The sequence below is a fragment of the Bubalus bubalis genome, chromosome 19, assembly GCF_019923935.1.
Source record: "Bubalus bubalis isolate 160015118507 breed Murrah chromosome 19, NDDB_SH_1, whole genome shotgun sequence".
NCBI classification, from domain to species: Eukaryota; Metazoa; Chordata; class Mammalia; order Artiodactyla; family Bovidae; genus Bubalus; species Bubalus bubalis.
The window spans coordinates 28,237,166-28,261,240 of record NC_059175.1 but is presented as its reverse complement, the minus strand read 5'-3'; the positions used below and the strand labels follow the sequence as shown (position 1 = coordinate 28,261,240).

The 24,075-nt window shown below is 37.6% G+C and overlaps 1 protein-coding gene across 3 annotated transcripts in view; it reads left to right on the top strand.

Annotated features, from left to right (window-relative positions):
- PARP8 (poly(ADP-ribose) polymerase family member 8) overlaps nt 1–24,075 on the top strand; it is a 196,176-nt gene that overhangs the window by 78,424 nt on the left and 93,677 nt on the right. For all 3 annotated transcript variants that reach the window (XM_025270536.2, XM_025270537.2, XM_025270535.2), the window contains exon 4: nt 19,042–19,079. In XM_025270536.2, coding sequence (XP_025126321.1) covers nt 19,042–19,079 — 38 coding nt within the window. The remainder of the gene's footprint in view (nt 1–19,041; nt 19,080–24,075) is intronic.

Here is a 24,075-nt window from a genome sequence, read left to right as displayed (position 1 = left end):
TACAGAATGTGGCCTCATGAGTCATGCTTTTAAAATATTAAAAGTTGATACATTCCAGTTATACAAATTCAATACTCCGAATTGCTAAATCTAAAATACTCTGAAAATTGAAGCAGAATTACTTTGCAAATCTGGCCCATGTTTAGTGACAAACTGATCTGAACTGACATGAAGTTATTTATAGTGGGAACATTTATGCATCTTCCTCTGTATGTATTACTGGTTTTGATGGTAAGGTGTAAAATATGCACTCTCTTACTGTTCTATAATGTGAAAAACTCTGAATTTCAAGATACATCTGGCTACTGGGGATTCAGATAAGAGACAGATCTTTATTATTATTAATTTTCCCAAAGGATTAACATGTGAACAAAAGAGTTTTGGTTTCATTTTTGCTGGTAATGGAAATACAGTGCAATAATTTAGACAATAATTTAGTGCTTGCCCCTAAGAAACATTGGAATTCAAATCTGGAAAAATAAAATGTACACAATATGGGAGAGGATCTTAACAAACACAAAGCATATAAAGTACTTATTTATCGGAATTAGTGCATGGAACCTGTGATTTTTAAAGCCAGTGTTGTTTGCTCTGAATGTCAGTAGTGTTTTGTTGTTGTTGTTCAATCAATCACACAGTCATGACCGACTCTGTGACCTCATGGACTGCAGCACACCAGGCCTCCCTGTCCCTCACCAGTTCCCGAAGTTTGCCCAAGTTCATGTCCATTGTATTGATGATGCTGTCCAGCCAACTCATCCTCTGATGCCCTCTTCTCCTTCTGTCCTCAGTCCCTCCCACCATCAGGGACTTTTCCAATGAGTTGGCTGTTCTCATCAGGTGACCAAATACTAGAGCTTCAGCGTTCGCATCAGTCCTTCCATTGAGTATTCAGGGTTGCTTTCCCTTAAGATTGACTGGTTTGATCTTGCTGTCCAAGGAACTCCCTCTGGGAGTGTTTTGTACAGACTTGCTAAACATTCGAAATAGAAATTCGAAATAGAAATAGTTGATAGGCAGACTGATATTTGCATAAATGCTAATTAATGGACTACTCTGGAAACATTCAATATTTTGTTGAGTAATTTGGCTTTGAAAACAAAGTGGTAAAAATTGTGTTTTAATGACAAATGCAAATGATATACAATAGTTTTGATTCAGCAGATTATATATATATTTTTAGTAACTATATGAATGAACATGAGTTTGAGTAGGCTCCAGGAGTTGGTGATGGACAGGGAAGCCTGGCGTGCTGAAATCCATAGGCTCGCAAAGAGCCGAACACGACTGAGCGACCAAACTGATAGGAATGAAATTGTGACTAATTCTCAAATAAAAGTGCTTTTAAATTTCCGATCTGTGCTCATAGATGACATTCAAAATTGATGAAAAGCTTGCTCCTGACATAACAGATGGTGTGTATTGGGCTGTCTGGTGGGCAACTTGACTTTTAAAATAAACTAAAAATTCAGTTGCTAGTACTGTCACTGTTTTTAAAATTATAGTTGGTGTACAATATTACATAACTTGCAGGTATGCAGTACAGTGATTCACAATTTTAAAGGTTATATTCCATTTATAGTTATTATAAAATATTGGCTATATTCCCCATGTTGTACAGTATATCCTTATCATTTATTTTATACTTGATAGTTTATGCTTTTTAATCCGCTGCCTCTGTGTTGCCCACCCCCCCCCCCCCCCGCTCCTCTCTCCCTACTGGTAACCACTAGTTTGTTCTCCGTATTTGCGTCTGCTTCTTTTTTGTTATGTTCACTAGTTTGTTGTGATACCAATACTTTTTGAAAATTTTACATTGCTTAGAAAGCTTTATATTTTAAAATTCTTTTTGAAATAGTTTTTCTAAAACCTTTAAAATGTTTGCCTTATTGACTTTAACTTAATGTTCTTGTAAGACATTTTTTGAATAATTATATTAAGCTGTAACAGCTGTTATGGGCTTCCCTGGTGGCTCAGATGGTAAAGAATCTGATTACAATTCAGGAGAGCTGGATTCTATCCCTGGGTCTGTAAGGAAACCCTGGAAAAGGAAATGGCAACCCACTCCAGTATTCTTTATGTTTGCGTGCGTGAAAGCTATGACCCTTCGGTCGTGTCCGACTCTTTGCGACCCTAGGGACTAGCCTGCCAGGCTCCTCTGTCCATGGATTTCTCCAGTCAAGAACACTGGAGTGAGTTGCCATTTCCTCTTCCAGGGGATCTTCTGGACCCAGGGATTGAACCCGTGTCTCTTGTATTGGCAGGTAGATTCTTTATCACTGAGCCATCTGGGAAGCCTGTATAAATGTTTGCTTAGATTTCAATTTAACTATACTCAGGGTCAGAAAAGATACTTGTTAAATAATTTGGGAAGTGGAGTATCAATTATACGCCTCACAATTTGTTATACATAAAAAAGGGCTTTTGTCAGTGTATATGGTAGAATCTATGGCTTTGTTATCTGTTTCAATCTCTTACCTTGTGAGGTTTCATTTTGACATTCAGTATGATTACTTATTTTCTTACTCAGTCAGATTCTCTACAATTCCCTACATATCTGGTTCTCACACTTGTTCATCTTTTCCTTAAATCTGTAGTACTCATCAGTTTCTGGTGTATTCTCAAGTGTGATCTCTGCCTCCAAAAGCCTTCCTTAAGTTGTCTTGTGCCATGCAAAGCATTTCTTCACTTCACGCACACTCTGGACAGTAACTGAGAACTTCACTGATGAAAATGAACTTAAGTGACAAAATTTGCTATGGAAAATAATGTTGGAAAATCTTGTGGCATCTTATGAACTAATGGTGTTAAATGCAAAAATATAGAAAGAGTTGTACAAAAATTTTTACCTTTGAACTTTATCTGTCTTTTTTATGGATGTTTTATTTCAGATCCCATATGGACATTTACCTTCTTTTCAGTTGGTATATGTGAACATGGTAATAGTTTATGAAGGATCTCTTGAGTAAAGTTGGGGGTTGGGAAATCTCATAAAGGAAATCTCATTTTCCTTTTCACTGGCCTTCTTAAGAAAAGGAAAGGGAAGAAAGAAAAGAAAAGACCTTCGTGATGGTGCAGAAGCAGAGAATCTAGTTCTTCATTTGCCTTAGGCTATCCCTGGATGAGTACATTAATCATAATAATCATAATTATACATAGTCCTACATGATAACAGAAGGAGGCATGTAAGTGAATTATTTGCAGAAATAATCACAGTCATTTCAAACAAGTCAATATGTCACTAACGTATTTACTGTTGTATACAATTGATTCTCCTTTCCTGTTTCTGTCCTTAGAACTGTGTAATTCCCAGCCAAACTGCAGTGTTCCCAGGACAGTTAGTGTACATTTTCTATAATATCGCAGATTGACTGAACAAAGACAGCTAATGCTCTTTCTCATCTTCTGTCTCTCCCTCTCTGCTTTGCTTTTCTCTGCATTCTTTGCCCTGAGAAATGTTTTCATTGACTTACCTGGGATGAAGAGTTTTCTCACTTTTTAGAAACAGAGAAGTGACTTTCCACTGGTGCTGGAGTTTTCCCATTTTCTTCAGTGAATTCACAGCACCCAAATCAAGGATGCCCAAACACAGGTTCATTCTTTAGCCAGGCATTGCCTAGAAGGGGAAGCTAAGAGAGTGAGATCTTTCTGCCCATCCTAAATTGAAATCCTCAAAAGATTATCTGTGCAGACCCATGTGTTAGACAAACCGTATTCTAGAGTCTCAATATCATTAGTATCACTGTGATGTATTACTACAATGGAAATTCATCATGAAGGATTTGTAGTGATTGGAAGAACATTTTTGTAAGTCAGATTGATGGTTGCTCCTCTCACTGGATAGTGCTGTAATAGGATTCCAGTGTACATTTGTGTGGCTCATGGGGAGCTAGCTAAGCAGAATAGTTTCTGTAATTTATTTAAACATGTTTGCATGGCTTGTAAATATTGAAATTTCAAGATCTTCAAGTGCCTTTTGTTGTTTGTTCAGATATTATAATCAACATTGCAAATATCAAGTGTAATATTTTCATGATTTTGAGCATGTTGAATTATAGATGAAGGTACTTGAACCCTTTGCATGTATATATAATAAACACAGGCAATGTGACTCCTGTGTTCTCTCATTTAGAACATCATATAGTACAATAAAATTCCACAACAATGATTAGTTTCATTCAGACACATTATAGGCCAAGTTATTTCTCTTAATCTATTTCATATATTTAAAAAAAAGTCTGTTCCATGAGTGAGAGACATTGTTATTCATGTCACCTAAAATCAGACTTATAAACAGACTTAAGTTAATTGGATTTAGATGGTTTATCTTTGATAAGACATAAAATACTTATTCTGTGATTTTAAGAGTGATTCAGTATGTATCCATGGCAGGGAAGCTGTACATATATTTTGAACATATCTTAGGATGCATGCATGCGTTCTATGTTGCTTCGGTCGTGTCTGACTCTTTGCAACGCTATGGACCACACCCTGCCAGGCTCCTCTGTCCATGGGATTCACCAGGCAAGAATACTGGAGTGGATTGCCATTTCCTTCTCCAGGGGATCTTCCTGACCCAGGGCTCGAACCTGCATCTCTTACGTCTCCTGCATTGGCGGGTGGGTTCTTTACCACTAGAGCCATGTGAGAAGCCCACATCTTAAGATACAATATGCGTAATTTGAGCTTCTGGGACCTTGACTTCCCAGGTGGCAACAGTGGTAAAGAACCCTCCTGCCAATGAAGGAGTCTTAACAGACAGGGATTTTATCCCTGGGCCAGGAAGATCCCCTGGAGGAGAAAATGGCAACCCACTCCAGTATTCTTGCCTGGAAAAGTCCATGGACAGAGAAGCCTGGTGGGCTATAGTCCTTGGGGTCACAAAGAGCCAGACATGCCTGATGCAACTTAGCATGCATACATGGGACACAGCTGTGAGTGAGATACACCATTATTTGTTTAACCATTCCCTGTTCGTGAACATTTTAGTTCCTTCTAACTTTTCAATGACCCAAAAGTACTTTAGATAAAGTGTACAGTATTTATGCTGCTAAGCTGCTAAGTCACTTCAGTCGTGTCCGACTCTGTGTGACCCCATAGACGGCAGCCCACCAGGCTCCCCCGTCCCTGGGATTTTCCAGGCAAGAACACTGGAGTGGGTTGCCATGTCCTTCTCCAATGCATGAAAGTGAAAAGTGAAAGTGAAGTTACTCAGTCGTGTCCGACTCCTAGCGACCCCATGGACTGCAGCCTACCAGGCTCCTCCATCCATGGGATTTTCCAGGCAAGAGTACTGGAGTGGGGTGCCATTGCCTTCCCCGCAGTATTTATGAAGTTGACTGTATTATTTTAACACCTAAATATGAAGTAAAGAGACCTTCATTTATAAATGCCTAAGCTTCTTTGTTTATGTTCACATGATTCAAATGAGAATTGGAGGTACAGATATTTGATTTACTGATATAGATGTTCTTTATCAGAAAAATCTCATTTGTAATGCCACAGACAAATTATTTGCATTATGATCAGTTTGTTTTGTTTTTTTTTTACAGCTGAACTTTTATCCCTGTAGAGTAGAAAAATATCTGAGGTGATTAAAAATCCGTTAGGAATCAGATACTCATTTGCAGGGCCCACTGAACAATGCCCATTGTTCCAGTGGAAAACACTCAGAATTCTTTTGGCCCATTTTCATGTTTTTGACACCTTTTCCTATAGTATTCCTCCTCTGATCATAAGTAATTTCCAAAGGTAATTCTTCATCACAAAAAGCATCAACAAGAGTATTAATTGGCCATAGAGGCCTCCTTGAGCTTGTAGATCTAGAATCATGTTTTATTAAGGTGATAGAATTTAACTTCCCTCCAGAATTTTTCATAAGAAATCTTAGATTAGAGTTGTAAAGCCTCTATTATTTGCTTCTCTGAGGCTGGAAAAACAAAACCAAGACACACGTTACAACAGATTTCATTTTCAGTACCTATGTAATTGGATGAGTAGCTGTTAGTTGGGTCCTGCCAGAAAATGACCTTTCTCACCTGCTGTAACTCTGGGAATCTACCAGCCAAGCAATTTTCCTGGCAGAAATTTGTAAGCATTAGTTCCATATAAAAGTCAATTCTTGTCCCTCAGTAGTTGCTTGTCATTTCTGATTAAATGAAAATCATTTTGAAATATGATATTCTCAGGATAGCTTTGGTTACACAATGGCTTTGTCCAGTAATATCCTGGTAAAAAAGAGAGGCAGATTCTTATTGAGGCTGTAAAAATAACTATGGTCATGAAACATAAGGGGACTCATTAGGAGTTTCTGAATTCTGGAAGGATCAGTGAGAGCTAGATGCTTTTTCTAAATGTTTCGTTTTAGTTTCTAAAAACAGTGTCTACAAAACTGAAAGTTAGAGACAGCTCAAAAAGAAAGAAGAAAGACGAAACTCTTCCTTATCTATTTGATAGAAAATAGAATATTAAAACAGGAACAACAGTATCTCAACAGATAGCTATGATTAAATACTCCTGATCACTTGACTCAATTGGATGTCATTCTTGTTTCATTGTATCTGTGGTCAGTAGAGTCTGCCTTGGCCTTCTGCTTCCAAGAAAAATCCACATGCTGTGTTTAGACATATATTCAAAACAGGTATTCTGATTGTAACTGGTTTGTTAAACTCGCCACTTTTCCTTGGTTAAACCATCCACATGGTGCTCTTTGTGTTAAATATTTGTTACTTTGAGGCTGTCTTTTAGTTACATATTCACTGGCTTAAGAATGAATTGCATTTGCTAATTGAATATCTAGTAATCAATTAGCTTTGTGGTCAAAATATGTCAGATTTAAGTACATTACCCCTGTTTTCAAATAATTATACTTTCCACATTAATCTTGTGAGAACAAATCATTTTTCAAAAGCTTAATGAAGAGTGAAAGGCTAATTGATTTTAGCAAGCATTAGGAAATACTGTTGTACAGTCTGAAAGTCTCCTGTTTCATTGCTGACTTCCCAAGAGCAATGGATAGGACTACAGCTTTCCAAATCCAATTTTACATATATGTAGCATTCAAATAAAATAATAAATCAAATGCCCATGAAAGGCTAAAAAAAAATCATTTTACTACAAAGAAAAAAATGTTATACTTGAAAGAAATCTTTGACAAACAGAAAAAATTAAATTGCTTGCAGCTTTCAGTGTACAATATCTAATGTATTACAGTTGCTTTCAGGTCATATGTTCTATTAAAATTGTAGATATAACTTAAAACCCTAAATAAATCACTTGTGTATTTGCTGTGTGTGTGTTAGTCACTCAGTCGTGTCTGACTCTTTATGACTGCATGGACTGTAGCCCACCAGGCTCCTCTGTCCATGAGATTCCCCAGGCAAGAATACTGGAGTGGGTTGCCATTTCCTACTCCAGGGGATCTTCCTGACCCAAGGATTGAATCCTTGTGTCTTGTGTCTCCTGCATTGGTAGGTAGATTCTTTACCACTGGTGCCACCTTGGAAGCCCGTCTCCTTTTTAGTGAGTATTTATCAAAACAGTATTGAATTAGTTATAGCTGGAAACTTTGCAGAAGAGAAAACTTTAAACATTAGACTTTGAGGGAAGAAATATGGAAATTATATGTATAATCTAGTGAAGGTGTCAGCTAGTAGTTGTATATAATTAACTTAACATGATGTGAAGAGCCAACTCATTGGAGAAGATTGATCCTGGAAAAGATTGAAGGCAAAAGGAGAAGGGGGTGGCAGAGGATGAGATCGTTAGATAGCATCACTGACTCAATGGACGTGAATCTGAGGGCACTTTGGGAGTTACTGGAAGAAAGAGGAGCCTGGCTGCAATCCATGGAGTCGCAGAGTCGAACATGACTATAGAGTCTGAACAACAAAAACTTAATAGTGATGACCTGGCATTCTCTGTCCAATATTCATGTCTTGTTGGAATTGTACTTGTAATCTCCTCTTATTTTTGGTTACGATTAAAGAGAGAAGTAGAACTTTATTTAAATAAGCTATTGGCTTTTTTTTTTTTAACTAAGGCAGTATAAAAGAATGATTTTTGCTCTTACTGTATAGTTTGTTAATGCTATAAATAAAGGATGCATCTGGGTTACTAATCAAAATTGGATTTAAGTCTTTCAAGTTCATCCTTGTTGAAAAGATGGTTTACTTACAAGTCTAAACATTTAACCTATCAGTTCAGTTCAGTCTCTCGGTCGTGTCCCACTCTTTGCGACCCGTGGAGCAAACAGGTTCCCTGTCCATCACCAACTCCTGGAGCTTGCTCAGACTCGTGCCCATTTAGTCGGTGATGCCTTCCAACCATCTCATCCTCTTTTGTCCCCTTCTCCTCCTGCCTTCAACCAATAGTGTAATATTTAAGCATAGAAAATTGCTAACTCAGCCACTTCCCTAAAGTCAAGCAAAAAGCATCATCACTTTTGATCTTGCTAAAAGTATAACTTTAAAGATTATCAAAATAAGCTTTGAAAATGGGAACATGCATATTATTGAGAAACTCAGTGTTTATTGGGCAAGCATCTTCACCCTTGAACCTTTGTAAAGGGGGCTTCCCAAGTGGCGCTAGTGGTAAAGAACCTGCCTGCCAATGCAGGAGATTTAAGAGATCAGGTTCCATCCCTGGGTCGAGAAGATCCTCTGGAGAAGAAAATGGCAACCCACTCCAGTATTCTGGAGAATCCCATGGACAGAGGAGCCTGGTGGGCTACAGTATATAGTGTCGTAAAGAGTCAGACATGACTGAATTCACTTCGCACAAACACACAAACAAAGTGTGGTATAAATTGCCTCGTATCAACAATGTATTTCCTTGGTGGGAAAGATGAGCCTTCTGTTCTGGAGTGAGAGCAACCTGTTTGTGTCTTCATGTTGAGTGGAATGGAAGAAGGGAGGTCATATACGCTCATAGGGTTTTCACTGAAGGCCTTGGATAAAGCATGCTTATTCCTTTCATGGAACATTTTCTATACCCCTGCCTCTTTTTTTCTAGGCGAACAGACATTCCTTCTTCCATACTTTCAAGATAGGAGTAAGTTAAACAAAAGACTTTTCATGTGTAGCATTCTCATGGCAGGTAAAATAGTTAAACTACTGATCAGTTTGAAAAGCTAACATGCCTACTCTTTTGTGAACATAACTGTTGCTTCCATTTCTGAGCATCTCAGAGATCTCCTATACTGTGTTACTGAATTTCAGCTCATGCGATCAGGTCTGGTAATAATTTTAAGTATCACACCCTCATTGTGTAGATTCGAAAATGAAAAGAGAATACCCATGACCTGGGTGTTCAGAACCTTTTCTGCTTCTATACATCACAAAAAGCCTGTGAAAAGAATGTGATGAAAGGGACTGACGCATGTACAGTGGTATGTACCCACAGGGAGAACTACTGGTCACCACACTTGGTGATCTGATTTTTATCGAATATTTGAGTACTCCCTACTTCATAGTAGGTATTCTGTCTAGGAATGGCATGGTCTATTTTTAAGTAATTTTGGAAAAAGATATGAATGATCAGTTCATTTATTCAGAATTTATTTAATTGCTGAGTTACTGTGGCAAAGCCGTGGGGGTTTGGGGATGACAGTGTTTGGTCTGTACCTTTAGTCTAAGGACAGTTAAGGTCAAGGTAAAGTGGGACACGGGGGAGAAAAAACCCAAGTCTGCCCGAGTTTTTGAAGTTTCATAGGCAGTTGCTTTTGAGATTTGAATATTGAGGGGAGAGGGGGTGTGTTCTCAGAAAATAAGTCTATGTGTAGAAGTAATAATCATTGAAATAATATTATTAATGAAGCAACTAATGTTTATAGAATACTTTGGTGTCATTTTTTTTCTTCTCAGTGCTTTACATGTGTTAACTTGTTTACTCCTCACAACAGCCCTAAGAGATAGGTGCTACAGATGGGGTAACTGAGGCAGAGAATGGTTAGTTATCTAAGTGTCTGTCACACAGTTAATAATGGTAGAGCCCAGCAGTCTGGAACCAGGTTCATTTGTGTGAAAAAGATGACCTGTTTGGGGAATGGTAGAACCTGACGTGGTTGGATGTTAAGGTCTGTGGCTATTTGTGAGGGTTTTGGCTAGTTAGGAACTTACGGGTCAGATCATGACGAGCCTTGGAAGACATGCTAAGGAGTTAGAATTTTACTCTGTAGGACCTGTATTTGTATGTTTTTGAAAACAAGATCCAGAGCTTACCTTCATCAGAATCACTCTGGGTGCTTTGTATAGATACACACTCCCAGGTTCCACTTCAGATCTACTGAATCAGAATTTTCCTGCTCCAGAAAGTGGCCAAAGGGCTTGTACCCTGATATATATGGTCAAGTAGTAAATTGGTCTCTAGTTCCCTAACAGCAGCTGCTGCTCTTATTTGCACTGAATTTCTTGCTATTTAATCTGCTGAGTTGAAAATTCATGTGAAGAAGCCTATGAGTTCTGTTTTGTATGTGTTGGGTTTAATTTGCTAGCAGAATATCCTATTGAAAATGTGAGAGGGGGAAAAAAAAGAAGCTGCCTGCTTGATTTAGAGATTGGGAATATTTGAATCTTCTGCTTCTGGCTGGTAGGAGATTCTCATGGATGTAGTTGAGATTACTCATTTGAAAAAATAGAGCAGAAAGCATTGAAATACAAAAACAATGTGAAATGTGAAATATCGAAAGAGATTAAGGAGACATCAAAAGCAAGCCAGGGACCCAGGGAGAAGTGGAGTTCAAAACCCAAGGAAGGAGGGTTTCATGATATCTTTGTTTTTATTAACTGCATCTGAAAATTCATGTAAGAAAATAACTAGAAATAAAAAAGACCGACAGTGACATGGAGAAATAGAATTTTGGTGGAGTAGTAGGCGTGTAAGCCAGATTTTAAGGTGCCTGTAGAGTTGATCGCTAGTGAAGACTGGTTAGATTATTCTTTATAAAAACTTAACTTTGAGAAGAAAAGTAGAGTGATGAAAAAAGGCTACAAGGTAAGAGGAGAGCTTAAACATTACTAGGTTTTTCCTTTTTACACAGAATAAATTTATTGTAAGGATCGAAACAATATAAACAGTAGAGTTTCCTTTCATCCAATTACCAAGAGATAACTATTCAAGTTTGTCATTATTTTTCAAGCCATGTTTCTATCTGTGTAGACATGCATTTATACATTTTTAACAAAAATATGTTTACAGCAGTCTGATTTTTTTGTATGTACCTTAATGTATCAGAAACACTTATCTCATTCATTACATATTATTTTACACCATTATTTTTTCATAGTTTCCAGGCATCACTTTGTGTGTATGTAATAGTTGGTGGAATCTTATTATTGGCACTTATGGTTTTGGGGGCACTTTTTCTTTTTAAATGTTACTACCATTAATATCTTTGTGGGCAGATCTCTTCTTACTTGGATAATTACAAATTTTGATTAATTTAAAATGATGTCATTGTTAGATTAAATTAATCGAGAAAGGTACCAAATGGACTGTGGGCTTATGGGATCTATAAATCATGTAGATGTGTTAGTCTTAGATAAAAGGATGGAGATTTCCTTCTTTCTGGATGCCAGAAGAGAAGTATGAGCCTATAGGTGGTTGGTGGAGAAACAAGAGAATGCCTTGAGGGAGTAACCATATGATCGTCTATTGTATCTTAATATGCACTGTAAAAGGCAGGTATTAATAGTTATAAGGTGTTGGAAGATGTGGGGGGTTGAAAAGACTACTGGGAAGCAGCAGCAAAGGAGCGTGTGAGAGGTGTGAGAGGTGTGAGAGCGTGTGAGAGGTGGGCTCTGGGGGCCACTGAGCTAAGTTGTGCACAGCTGGTGTCACATACCACATGGCGTGCCACTAGATTTAGCTCCTCTGTCCTTTCAGCAGCACTCAGAGCCCAGGGCTAGGAGTGGAGAATGGCTGGCATGCGTTAACCTGGCGATGGAGACAGGCAGGCGACCTGCTTGGGAAGCTGGGAGCGCACGGCAGAGGAGGGAAAGGTGGTGTGTAGAGAGCGGCTCAGTTCAGCTCAGTCGTGTCTGACTCTGTGACCTCATGGACTGCAGCACACCAGGCCCCCCTGTCCATCACCATATCCTGGAATTTACCCACACTCATGTCCATCGAGTCAGTGATGCCATCCAACCATCTCATCCTCTGTCGTCCCCTTCTTCTCCCACCTTCAATCTTTCCCAGCATCAGGGTCTTTTCCAATGAGTCAGCTCTTTGCATCAGGTGGCCAAAGTATTGGAGTTTCAGCTTCAACATCAGTCCTTCCAATGAACACCCAGGACCGATCTCCTTTGACTGTTGGATCTCCTTGCAGTCCAAGGGACTCTCAAGAGTCTTCTCCAACACCACAGTTCAAAGGCATCAATTCTTCAGCGCTCAGCTTTCTTTATAGTCCAGCTCTCACATCCATACATGACCACCGGAAAAACAATAGCCTTGACTAGACGGACCTTTGTTGGCTAAGTGATGTCTCTGCTTTTTAATATGCTGTCTAGGTTGGTCATAACTTTCCTTCCAAGGAGTAAGTGTCTTTTAATTTCATGGCTCCGATCACCATCTGCAGTGATTTTGGAGCCCCCAAAAATAAAGTCTGACACTGTTGCCACTGTTTCCCCATCTATTTCCCATGAAGTGATGGGACCAGATGCCATGATCTTCGTTTTCTGAATGTTGAGCTTTAAGCCAACCTTTTCACTCTCTTCTTTCACTTTCATCAAGAGGCCCTATAGTTCTTCTTCACTTTCTGCCATAAGCATGTTGTCATCTGCATATCTGAGGTTACTGATATTTCTCCCAGCAATCTTGATTCTAGCTTGTGCTTCCTCCAGTCCAGCGTTTCTCATGATGTACTCTGCATAGAAGTTAAATAAGCAGGGTGACAATGTATAGCCTTGACATATTCCTTTTCCTATTTGGAACCAGTCTGTTGTTTCATGTCCAGTTCTAACTGTTGCTTCCTGACCTTCATATAGGTTTCTCAAGAGGCAGGTCAGGTGGTCTGGTATTCCCATCTCTTTCAGAATTTTCCACAGTTTATTGTGATCCCACAGTCAAAGGCTTTGGCGTAGTCAATAAAACAGAAATAGATGTTTTTCTGGAACTCTATTGCTTTTTGGATGATCCAGTGGATGTTGGCAATTTAATTATAGGAGTAAACAAATACATAAACAAAGTACAAGATTAGGTAGATACTCAACATCCGAGAGGGCTCTTCCAGGAACTGCTCCAGATGCTCTTGGCTGTTGGAAGGTATCTTTGGGATAGATGCTGTCAGAGCAATAAGAGGCAGAAGCAACCATTTTATCAAAAAAAATTATTGAGATCATACAAATAACTTATAGATTGTAGTTTTAAACTTGTGATATTAAGAACCTAGTACGGTGCATTCAGTATATGCCAAATACCTATCGATGGACTTGAATTTCTTTGTCAAAGCACCTCAGTGTATTTGTAATTTAGCAAATTCCAGATATCTGAAGGCATTTTTAAAAATAAGATTTCAGAGCTTGCTCCAAGTTTTTCTTCCTTCTCATACTCACCATCTTTCACTTTCACTTCTCTCTCTCTCTCTCTTTTTTTTTTTTTTTTTGCGTGCTTTAACATTTATTATGTACTGCGTGTGCTACACTTACTCTCATATCTATTTAAGCTTGGTTCTTTGTTCTTTTTTTAGCCCTACCTATTAGGTCCTTTAGCTTTAATCATCCATGTCTGTTTCTATTAGATTGTTTCCCTAAGGACTCTGTAAGTGAAACTGATTCAGATTTTACAGCCCTAGTGATTTTCCTTCTGGTGTACAACCCTGAAGATGCTATACATCACAGGAGTTGATGAATCATTTTGTAGGGCTCTTGTTTTCTATTTTGTATTTGAAAAATTAAGCATGATCCTGAACATGGGAATGTCTCCTAATATGATGAGGATAATACAACCATAAAATAAAATCACCCATGTTAGCTTTGGTCTCTGAAAAAAAATGCATTATATTGTGATTTTGAACAAACTGAGTTCCCCAGAGAACATTCATTCATGTAAAATTTCACTTCTGTAAATTTTCACTGCTTGTACTGGAAGCTAAAATTACTCTGCACCTGCTGCTAGTGTCTGGCATTGTCCTGGGGGCTTTACACCTGTTAAGCCATTAAATCATCACAGCAGGCTGATAAGGTAGATCTGGATTCCTCCATTTTACTGAAAAGAGATGGGAGCTGAGTGTACAGAAATTACTTTTCTTCTGCCACCCAGCTCAAAGTTGGAATTTGATCCAGTTTGCTTGGCCTAACCACAGCAGTCTCCCTAATTGAAGATAGACATGGGACTGTACTAAGGCTTCCTTTTGGTTCTAAACATTGATTCGGATGAAAAATGAATCCAAGTGCCGTAGGTTGAGATGGTAAGCTGTTGGGAATCAATTCAGCTCAGTACTGAGCATAATCTTTGGCAAATTCCCAGGCTTCTGTCACATAGTACTGCCAGATAAAGGCTTGCCCTGATCATCCATAATTTCCTTTCTACATAGTATCATTCCATTGTAAGGAAATGAATTGTGGGAAGATGAATTCACATGGGGTCATAGTATATATTTCCTCCAGCTTGTTTGAGGCATGGTTATTTTATCTTCTAATTTTTGGCATTTGATTCAGGGCCCAAAGCTGGGCTCTTGGCAGGGGTCCAGCATCTGCCATTTGTTCCTGCTTCTCCTTCCCATTACATACCTCCCCACTGATGTTTGCTCATATTTTATTACTTAATTCGATCCCTCTCCTCTTCAGTCTATCCTAAATGTTTCCAATCATAGTAATTTTTTCGAAGTACTAATTTTACCTAAAATACTGCTACGCTTCATACTCTGATTTCACTTACATAATAATAATCTTGAACTGACAAAATTACAGAGAAGGAGAACTGATTAGTGGCTGCCTGAGTTTAGGGATATAGGTATAAAGGCAGATAAGTATGACTCTAAAGAGGGAGATGTTGAGTGATCAAATCGTTCTGTGTCTTGATTTGCAATAGTGGGTACATGATGCAAATGTGAACAAATGACATACACACTAGTGTCGATTTCCTCCTTTTGATGTTGTACTATCAGTGCATAAGATGTAATCAGTGGAGAAACATGAGGCTTCTCTGCAGTATCTGTGTAACTTCACGTGACTCTATAATTATTTAAAAATAAAAAGCAAAAAAAAAAGAGTCTGATGTGCTTTAAAATATTCAGATTTCTTGGTCTGTCATATTCATTATATTTCATATTCTTTATTTCCCTCTGAATTAATAGTTTAGTCATGTTTCAGTTTTTTTTCTACCTGAGTCTTATTTGGGATTAACACAGTATTTGACTTTTAGCAGTTACCAAGAAATGCTTCTTGAATTAATTGAACAATTAAATATGCTTTATGAAAGAACCAACATATCAGTGCTTGGTCTCATATTAACCATCTTTCTTTCCTACTGTCCTCTTTATTTAGTCTTTCTTGTCCCTGACTGATTACTTTCCAAGGACTAGAAAAACATGCCAGGGATTTGACTGGTGGAGTCCTGGAGACTTGGGCTTGACTGGGAGAGTTGCATTGCCTGTGGCGAAGGTAACAGAGTCCAGTCACAAATTCTAAAAGGCAGTGGCTTTTTGAGGACTTAAGATTTAGTGTTTTAAGGACAAGATGAGCCAGGGAGACCAGGATATAAACTAGTGAACCCTGAACAACTATGCGTTCACATTTATTAGGACTAGTTTTATAGCCCCGGAGAAGGCGATGGCACCCCACTCCAGTACTCTTGCCTGAAAAACCCCATGGACAGAGGAGCCTGGAAGGCTGCAGTCCATGGGATCGCTGAGGATCGGACACGACTAAGCGACTTCACTTCCACTTTTCACTTTCATGCATTGGAGAAGGAAATGGCAACCCACTCCAGTGTTCTTGCCTGGAGAATCCCAGGGATGGGGGAGCCTGGTGGGCTGTCATCTATGGGGTCGCACAGAGTCGGACACAACTGAAGTGACTTAGCAGCAGCAGCAGCAGTTTTATAGCCCAGTATGTGACTTTACCCATGTGTATCTAAAGAGAAAAAGATAGTCTTTTGAATATCTTTTGTGGTTGTAATTTTCTATGAAAATGTATTTCAAATCATCTGTGTCTTTAATGATCTTTTTTTGGAGGGGAGTGGTTCTGTCAGTTTCTCATACTATGTTGAATTGTCTGTTTTTCCTTTTAATACTGTCAGGTTTGTCTCACGTGTTTTGGAGCTCTGTTATTAGGTACATACACATCTGTGATTATTGTGCCTTCATCCTGATGGATTAATCCTTTGGATTAATGAATGATATCATTATAAATGATATCTTCCTGTCTGTCTTGAGTTCTTTGTTATTAAACACTTCAGTCTTCTTATGCTTACTGTTGCATGGTATATCTTTTCCATTTAAAAAATTTCAATCTACCTGTGTTTTTATTTAATGTGGATCTCTTAAAGACAGCATGGAAGTGGATCTGGCTTTTTTAAATCTATGTATCGATCTTTGCCTTTTATTCAGTGTGTTTACTCCATCGGCATTTAAGGCAATTCTTGCTATGGTAGGATTCATACTATTTAGTATTTGTTTGTTTTCTATTTGTTCCTTGTGTTTTGTTCTTCTGTTCCTGCTTTCTTTGGGATTAAAGGTTCCAGAATGATTTTAGAATTCCATGTAATTTATTATTGTCTTTAATCTTGTTTTGGGCTTGCTCTAGGAATTACAATGTATATTCTTACAATTTCTTAGAGATATTATTTAGGGTTAATATTATACCATTTCCCATAAGATTAAGGACCTTGAAGCTATATATGACCATTTAACCCTTCCCGCACATTATTCTGTACCTGCCATGGGTACTACATTTACATGTTATAAATCACACAGTGCTGAATTTTTACTTTAAACACCCATATGTATTTTTAAAACATTATGAGAAATACAGTCTTTTATATTTTGTCAAACAAAGCATGACAGTTTCTGGCGCTCTTCATTCCTTCTGGGTATTTGAAATTCTAATTATCAGTTAGCCTGGGAACTTTGTTTGGGATTTCTTATACTTTAAGTCTGTTGAGACGTATTTCCACAATTTTCCTTTATCTGAAAGATTCTTTATTGGCCTTCACTTTGGACAGATTTATGGCCTGGATAAAGAATTCTTGGTTCATAGCTGTTATTTCCCCGTCCCCTCCTCCCGCCGCCGCCCCTACTCTGCTTTTCTCCTGTCCTGTGTCCTCTGTGGTTTCTTATAAAAACTTAACATTGATTCTTATTTCCCTGTATATAATGTGTCTTTTGTTTCTCTTCTGTGAAATTTTTCTCTTTGTATTTGTTTCTCAGCAGTTTGATTATGTGTGCCTGGAAGTAGATGTCTTTGCCCTTATCCTGTTTGGAGTATTCTGAGCTTCTTCAATTAACACATCGATGTCTTTCACCCAAATTTGGAGATTTTCAGCTTTATTTTCCTGCATTATTCTCTCTTTTCATCTTCTAAAGCTCCAATTATATAAAATATTTGCTACTTTGCTAGCGTCTCACAAGACCCTGATTGTCTCTTTGTATTTGTTTCTTCTTGAGATTAGATTTTCCTTCACATCCTTCAGTTCTGTTCAGTTCAGTCGCTCAGTCGTGTCCGATTCTTTGCGACCCCATGAATCGCAGCACACCAGGCCTCCCTGTCCATCACCAACTCTTGGACCATGCTTATTTACTGTTTTAACATTATTGAGGGCTAATCTCATAGACGAGTCAAATTTTTTTCTTGAAGTAGGTTCAAGTTTTTTTTTATTTGTTAATGTGTCAAGTAATTTGGACTGTATTGACTTGGTGAATGATACTTCATATAGGCTGTGTATTCTGTAAATTTCTTCAAAGACAATTGATAATTTTTGGTCTGAACAGGTAGTTATTTTGGCTGAACTTGAACTCAGTTTTGACTTTTTTGTGACAAGTGGCAGCCCCACTGATCCATCCAAAAAGCTAATACTGAATATGTGCTGAATATCATGCATGTGTGTCTAGCCTAGGTAACTGTGCTGAAAATACAAATATCAATGGACCTTAATTTCAAGTGACTTGCAATCTAGTTGATAAAGGAGAATAAACAAAGTATGACAAATCCCCATGTGTCACGAGATAAATACATAGAAACAGTGGGGTTACCGAGAATGGAGTTGCTAAAAGTGATTTTTAAAACAACCCAATCCTTCTGAGTACAGGAGGTAGTTTATTTACTATATACGGTGGTGATGAGAGATTGGTTTATGAATACCTATTAGGTACACTGTCACCATTTTGTTAATTCTTTAAAGTAAAGGACCTGTTTCAAAAAGCACAACATATTATGAAAAGACAATATTAAAAATAAATGTTTAGATCCTTAAGTGCCATACTACATGGGAGAATACTTCATTTTTTGGTAAGAAAAGATGATTTGATAAAACCTACACAAACAATGCGGAGAAGGCAATGGCACCCCACTCCAGTACTCTTGCCTGGAAAATCCCATGGACGGAGGAGCCTGGTGGGCTGCAGTCCATGGGGTCGCTAGGAGTCGGACACGACTGAGTGACTTCACTTTCACTTTTGACTTTTCATGCATTGGAGAAGGAAATGGCAACCCACTCCAGTGTTCTTGCCTGGAGAATCCCAGAGACTGTGGAGCCTGGTGGGCTGCCGTCTGTGGGGTCGCACAGAATCGGACACGACTGAAGGGACTTAGCAGCAGCAGCAGCACACAAACAATGCACATGTTTATAAAGAACTGAATGTTAGACACTGCTGAGATAAAAAGACCTAGCTATACTATAAAAAGTATCACAAAAGATTTATATTACTATGTCATGTATTTAAAAAATCTGTAAGATTCCTGTGTCAAACATCTTGATTTCTGTTTATACTTGTATCTATATAAATTAATGAGTAACCTGAAGTTGGTTTTTACTGTGTAAAAGCATGTCTGCCTTAGTAGTAACTTGAGCCTGTCTTTTCTCTCCCCCCCTGCCTTGTTTTAACAGTGTATCCTATTCAGTACATGTATCTGAAGATTACCCAGGTATGTTTTTCTTCTTTTTATTACAAATATTTATGCCATGATTCCTTTGAATATTTTTTCTTCTGGAGATATGGAATGCATTTAAATATATCCAGGGGTGAATCACTGGCAGGGGAAGACTTAAAGATATAATTCTGTTGATTTCCTGCTAGGTACATGTCTTACCCTGAGATGCAGTCCAGAATCAAAATAGTTTCCCTGTGAAAACTAATCTTTCTTTAAGCCCATATGATAGTGTCAGCCTATGTACTTACCTCATTATGGTTAAAATAAAGGTTCTCTAAACTGGTTTAGTTGTTGGTTTGGGGAAATCATTTGGTTTTTCATAACCTAAAAATAATAGGTAGGAGCAACAACTAAAACAATAGCTAAAAGTAATAGTAATAGTTGAAAATAACAAGCCGTTCTCAATTTCTCTAAGTGTATGTGTATGTGATAACACGCTCAGTTGTGTCCTAGTCTTTGCAACCCCATGGACTGTGGCCCTCCAGGCTCCTCTGTCCACGGAATTCTCCAGGCAAGAATACTGGAGTGGATAGTCATTCCCTTTTCTAGGGGATCTTCCTGACCCCAGGGATCAATCCTGGGTCTCCCACATTGCAGAGTCTTTACTATCTGAGCCACCAGGGAAGTGCTTCTCTAAGTGTGTATATAATTAAACAATTCTTGCAACCACCCTATGAGATTGTTACCATAATGTCCCCATTTTACAGATGAATGATGACAGTGCCCTTAGGGGAAGAGCTGTAATTGGAACCCAATAATCCAGAGCCCGTGGACCGTACTGCTAGACTGCCCTAGGCTTCTTACATATGCTCAGCTGTCCTCCCTGTGTGTCCTGAAATCGATTACTAGGTCCACAAACACTTGTGCATAAAAAGCAGAATGTAAGATCACTATAGATTCATTTTTTTATACATCAAACCAGTGTCTTTCTTCAAGGCCATGTTCAGTCTTACTTTCTGGACTCACTGTAATCTCACCAGAGCCCAGGATGTGTTTGCCAACATTTGTCATAATAATTTGAAGATATGAGCAAGATTTGTTTATCTTTAGTTCTTTTCTCACAAATGATATGTGTAATTTTATCTTGAGTAAGAGCATGAGACTGTAGACTTAGAGAAGATTGAAACTGTCTTGACTGGGGCTTCCCGGGTAGCTCGGCTAGTAGAGATTCCTCCTGCAATGCAGGAGACCCTGGTTTGATTCCTGGGTCAGGAAGATCCCCTGAAGAAGGGATAAGCTACCCACTCCAGTATTCTTGGGCTTCCTTGGTGGCTGAGATGATAAAGAATCCTTCTTCAATGCGGAAAACATGGGTTCAGTCCCTGGGTTGGGAATGTCTCCTGGAGGGGGTCATGGCAACCCACTCCAGTATTCTTGCCTGGAGAATCCCTGTGGACAGAGGAGCCTGGCGGACCACAGTCCACAGGGTCGCAAAGAATCAGACACAACTAAACACACAGTTTACCCCAAAAGGTATAATGCAGGAATCTATTGTTTATCATACACTGTAGAAAACATTAGCAAATTTTATCTGCTTATATTTCATATATATACTTTTTACTCCATATTCATTCCTAATAAAATCTGATGGTTACCAAACTGACCTATGTGTGTTATAAGTTAAAGTCATAATTCTAATTCCTATTTAAATCATAACTATTTTGTTCATTTACTATGCATATTGAGATCATAATTTCTGTATAAAATGAGTAGATTGCTATAATTTTGATTATATGTATTTTGAATATTAAAAAAATAATTAGTTAATAATGTGGTGTCAGAATATTGTAAAATTTATTTCTTTAGCTTTTAACCTAAGTATTTCCTGTAGCAATATTCATTCTGCATTTAACCTTTTTGTAAAATCAAATTTAATATTTTAAAATAATTTACAGAAATCACAAATTCCCTTACAGTTACTTTACTATGATCTCCATATATTTCAAGTGTAGCATGCTATAAAACTATTGTACAATTTTATAAGAAGTTATTCATTATTAAATATATACCTATTTTTAATAGTAGTATCAAAAGTATTCTAGGCAGATATTATTGGAAGAACCAAGACATGAACTATATAAAGAAAAAAGTTTTTGGATGATTTTGCAATCAGCCCTCTCCCTTATGATATAGTATGCTTTTGATGCTGAATGTTTGCTTAACTGTTAGGAAAATAAAAGCCCTACTTTTTTATTGTTCAGTTCAGTTCAGTTGCTCAGTCACGTCCGACTCTCTGCAACCCCATGGACTGCAGCACGCCAGGCTTCCCTGTCCATGACCAACTCCCAGAGCTTGCTCAAACTCATGTCCATTGAGTTAGCGATGCCATCCAGCCATCTCATCCTCTGTTGTCCCCTTCTCCTCCTGCCTTCAACTTTTTATTGTAAATATAATTATTGTGTGTTTCATCTGAGGTAGCTTCTAGAGATGTCAGCCATGAGTGATGCAGGACTTTTAAGTCAAGGTGATAGAAATAATGCCACAAATCAAAGCCCAATTGAAGACAGTAAGTGAATTATTCTGTGGTGTAGGAAATATGATGGTGCCTTTAATTAAGTGAACCAAATATTTAGCTCCCTCTTGTGGCCACGGGGTATTACTCTGGTTTTTCTCACCATACAAGAGCCCCACTTGGAACTATGGTATACAGAAATTGAAATTGAAAATAAAGTATTGGTTATCATTGGTGCTTTTTTAAAATTGAATTTTATTCATGAAGCAAGTTATTAGTGAATTTCCAATATAATTTAATTTATTAAAAAGGAATATAAATAAAACATGAAGATGGAGAGAGAGGATCGGCGAGCTTGGGGATAGATCCAAGTATTTTTATATACATGATTGAATTTATTCTAAATATAGTCTATGTATAGACAGAACAAGTGTTATCATGCCGTTTTATACGTGAAGAAGTGTGCTGCTAACTGCTACTGCTAAGTCGCTTCAGTCGTGTCCGACTGGGCTGAATATTCCCCAAGGCCATGTAGTTTTGCTGGTAACAGGACTCTAATTCAGTTCTGATTCCTGTCACTTCTGAAGATACTTCTGGAGAAGGAGTAGTAGCAGTATTTTTATGGAGCTTTCTTCAAAGTGAATATTACTGTGATAATATTTCCCCCATTATTAAATTTAATTCTAGTTACTTGTACTAGGAGTTCAGTTAATATGCTTGGTTTTTTATATGAATATATATATATATATACAATATTATATAAAAATTATATGCTTACTTTTCCTTCCCAGTATTCATACCTGTATTTTTTCTCCTCTTGCACTAGCCAGAACTTCCAGAATGATTTTTAATAATAGATATGAAAGTTGGCAGCTTCCCTCCTTTTCTCAAAATTAGTGAGCTTGCTTCTAGTCGCTTTCAGAAAAGCAGGTATCATTCCTTTTCTCATTTACCAAGCTTTTTCTTTTTAACGAATGAATATTTACAATTTATCCAATTCTCGTTTGGCATCAAATGAGGTATCATATATGGTTTCTCCTTTGAACAAAAGGTGACAAGTTATATTAGAAGATATTTTAATGTTGCTTTATAAGAGTTATGTGTATTTTGTCATAATTCTGTTATTAAAGACTTCAAATTGCTGAAGAGATTAAACTGTTCTTTGGCATTTGATAGAACTTGCTAGCAAATCTGTCTGAGCCTGCTATGTTTTCAGAGATTGTTCTAGGGCAGTTATATTTTTCTGCCATGATTAGTGACCTGTTCTTTTTTTTTTTCTTCTTCTATTTCTTTAGCCATTTTTTAACATGTGTTCTTCCTGAAAGTTCACTATGTTGGAGAAATGTCCAAATTTCTTTTAGCAAAAAGTTTTTTTAATAGTATTCAATCTTAAATCTAAAAATCTGCATCTCTGTGATTATTTCCCCTTCCTTATTTATGTTATTTTATATTTGTTTTTGTCTTTCCCCCCTTTGTTTTTCTTCTAAAATGTTTGTCTATTTTAAAAATTATTTCAAACAAATAGCTCTTTTATGTTGCTTCTAATTTCTAAATTCAGTAATCTTGATAGTACTTTTCTTAATTCCTTCTGATAATGTTCCTCAGGCTTTTCCCCCCCACTTTTTATGAATTTATGGCTTAATGATTATCTTATCATTTAAGTTTGAAAATACAGTACGGAATTTTTTTTTTTTATCCTATGACCATGTATCAGCATAATCTTCCCAATTCAAGATTATGCCATCTTATTTATTTCCTTAGGAGAAGATTTGCTATTTTATAATTTAACCTATTAAGTTACCTGTGCCATCTATTGAAATTCATTTCATAGTTTGTTTTTGTGAAAATGTAAATTTAGAGGGTCTTTAAGGTTTAGGTATATAAAATGACATGTATATAAATGAAATATATATATTGGCTTTTCAAAATAGTGAAGAAATAGAGCAGCCTTCTGGTTATCTGTACTTCTTCATGGAGTTTATACTGTAGACAATTTTCTGTTTTTTAAAGTTAATTTTATTACAAATCAGGCTTCCCAGGTGGCACTAGTGGTAAAGAAACCGCCTGTCAAGCAGGATCCTTGGGTTCGATCCCTGGGCTGGAAAGATCCCTTGGAGTGGGCATGGCAACCCACTCCGGTATTCTTGCCTGGAGAATTCCATGGACAGAGGAGCTTGGCAGGCTACAGTCCACGGGTTACAAAGAGTCAGACACAACTGAAGCAACTTAGCACACATGTGTGTATATTACAAATCATAGGTTGTGACTCTGTTGTGACAGACCAGCAGATTTCTTCCTTTTGGGTTACCACCTTTAATTAGGACGCTTGCCTACTGGAGGGTATGAATTCTCTCATTTCTCTATTTTTGATATTAAAGAAATAACAAAGCATTGATGTTTGGATTCAGACAGTTTTACTACTTACTACCTATGTGTAAACTTTAATTACTTAAATAACTTGGGTGAATTAATTTCTCTGAGTCTTGGTTTCCTCGTCTTTAAAATAAGGATGATATTGATAATTGACTGGGTTGGATG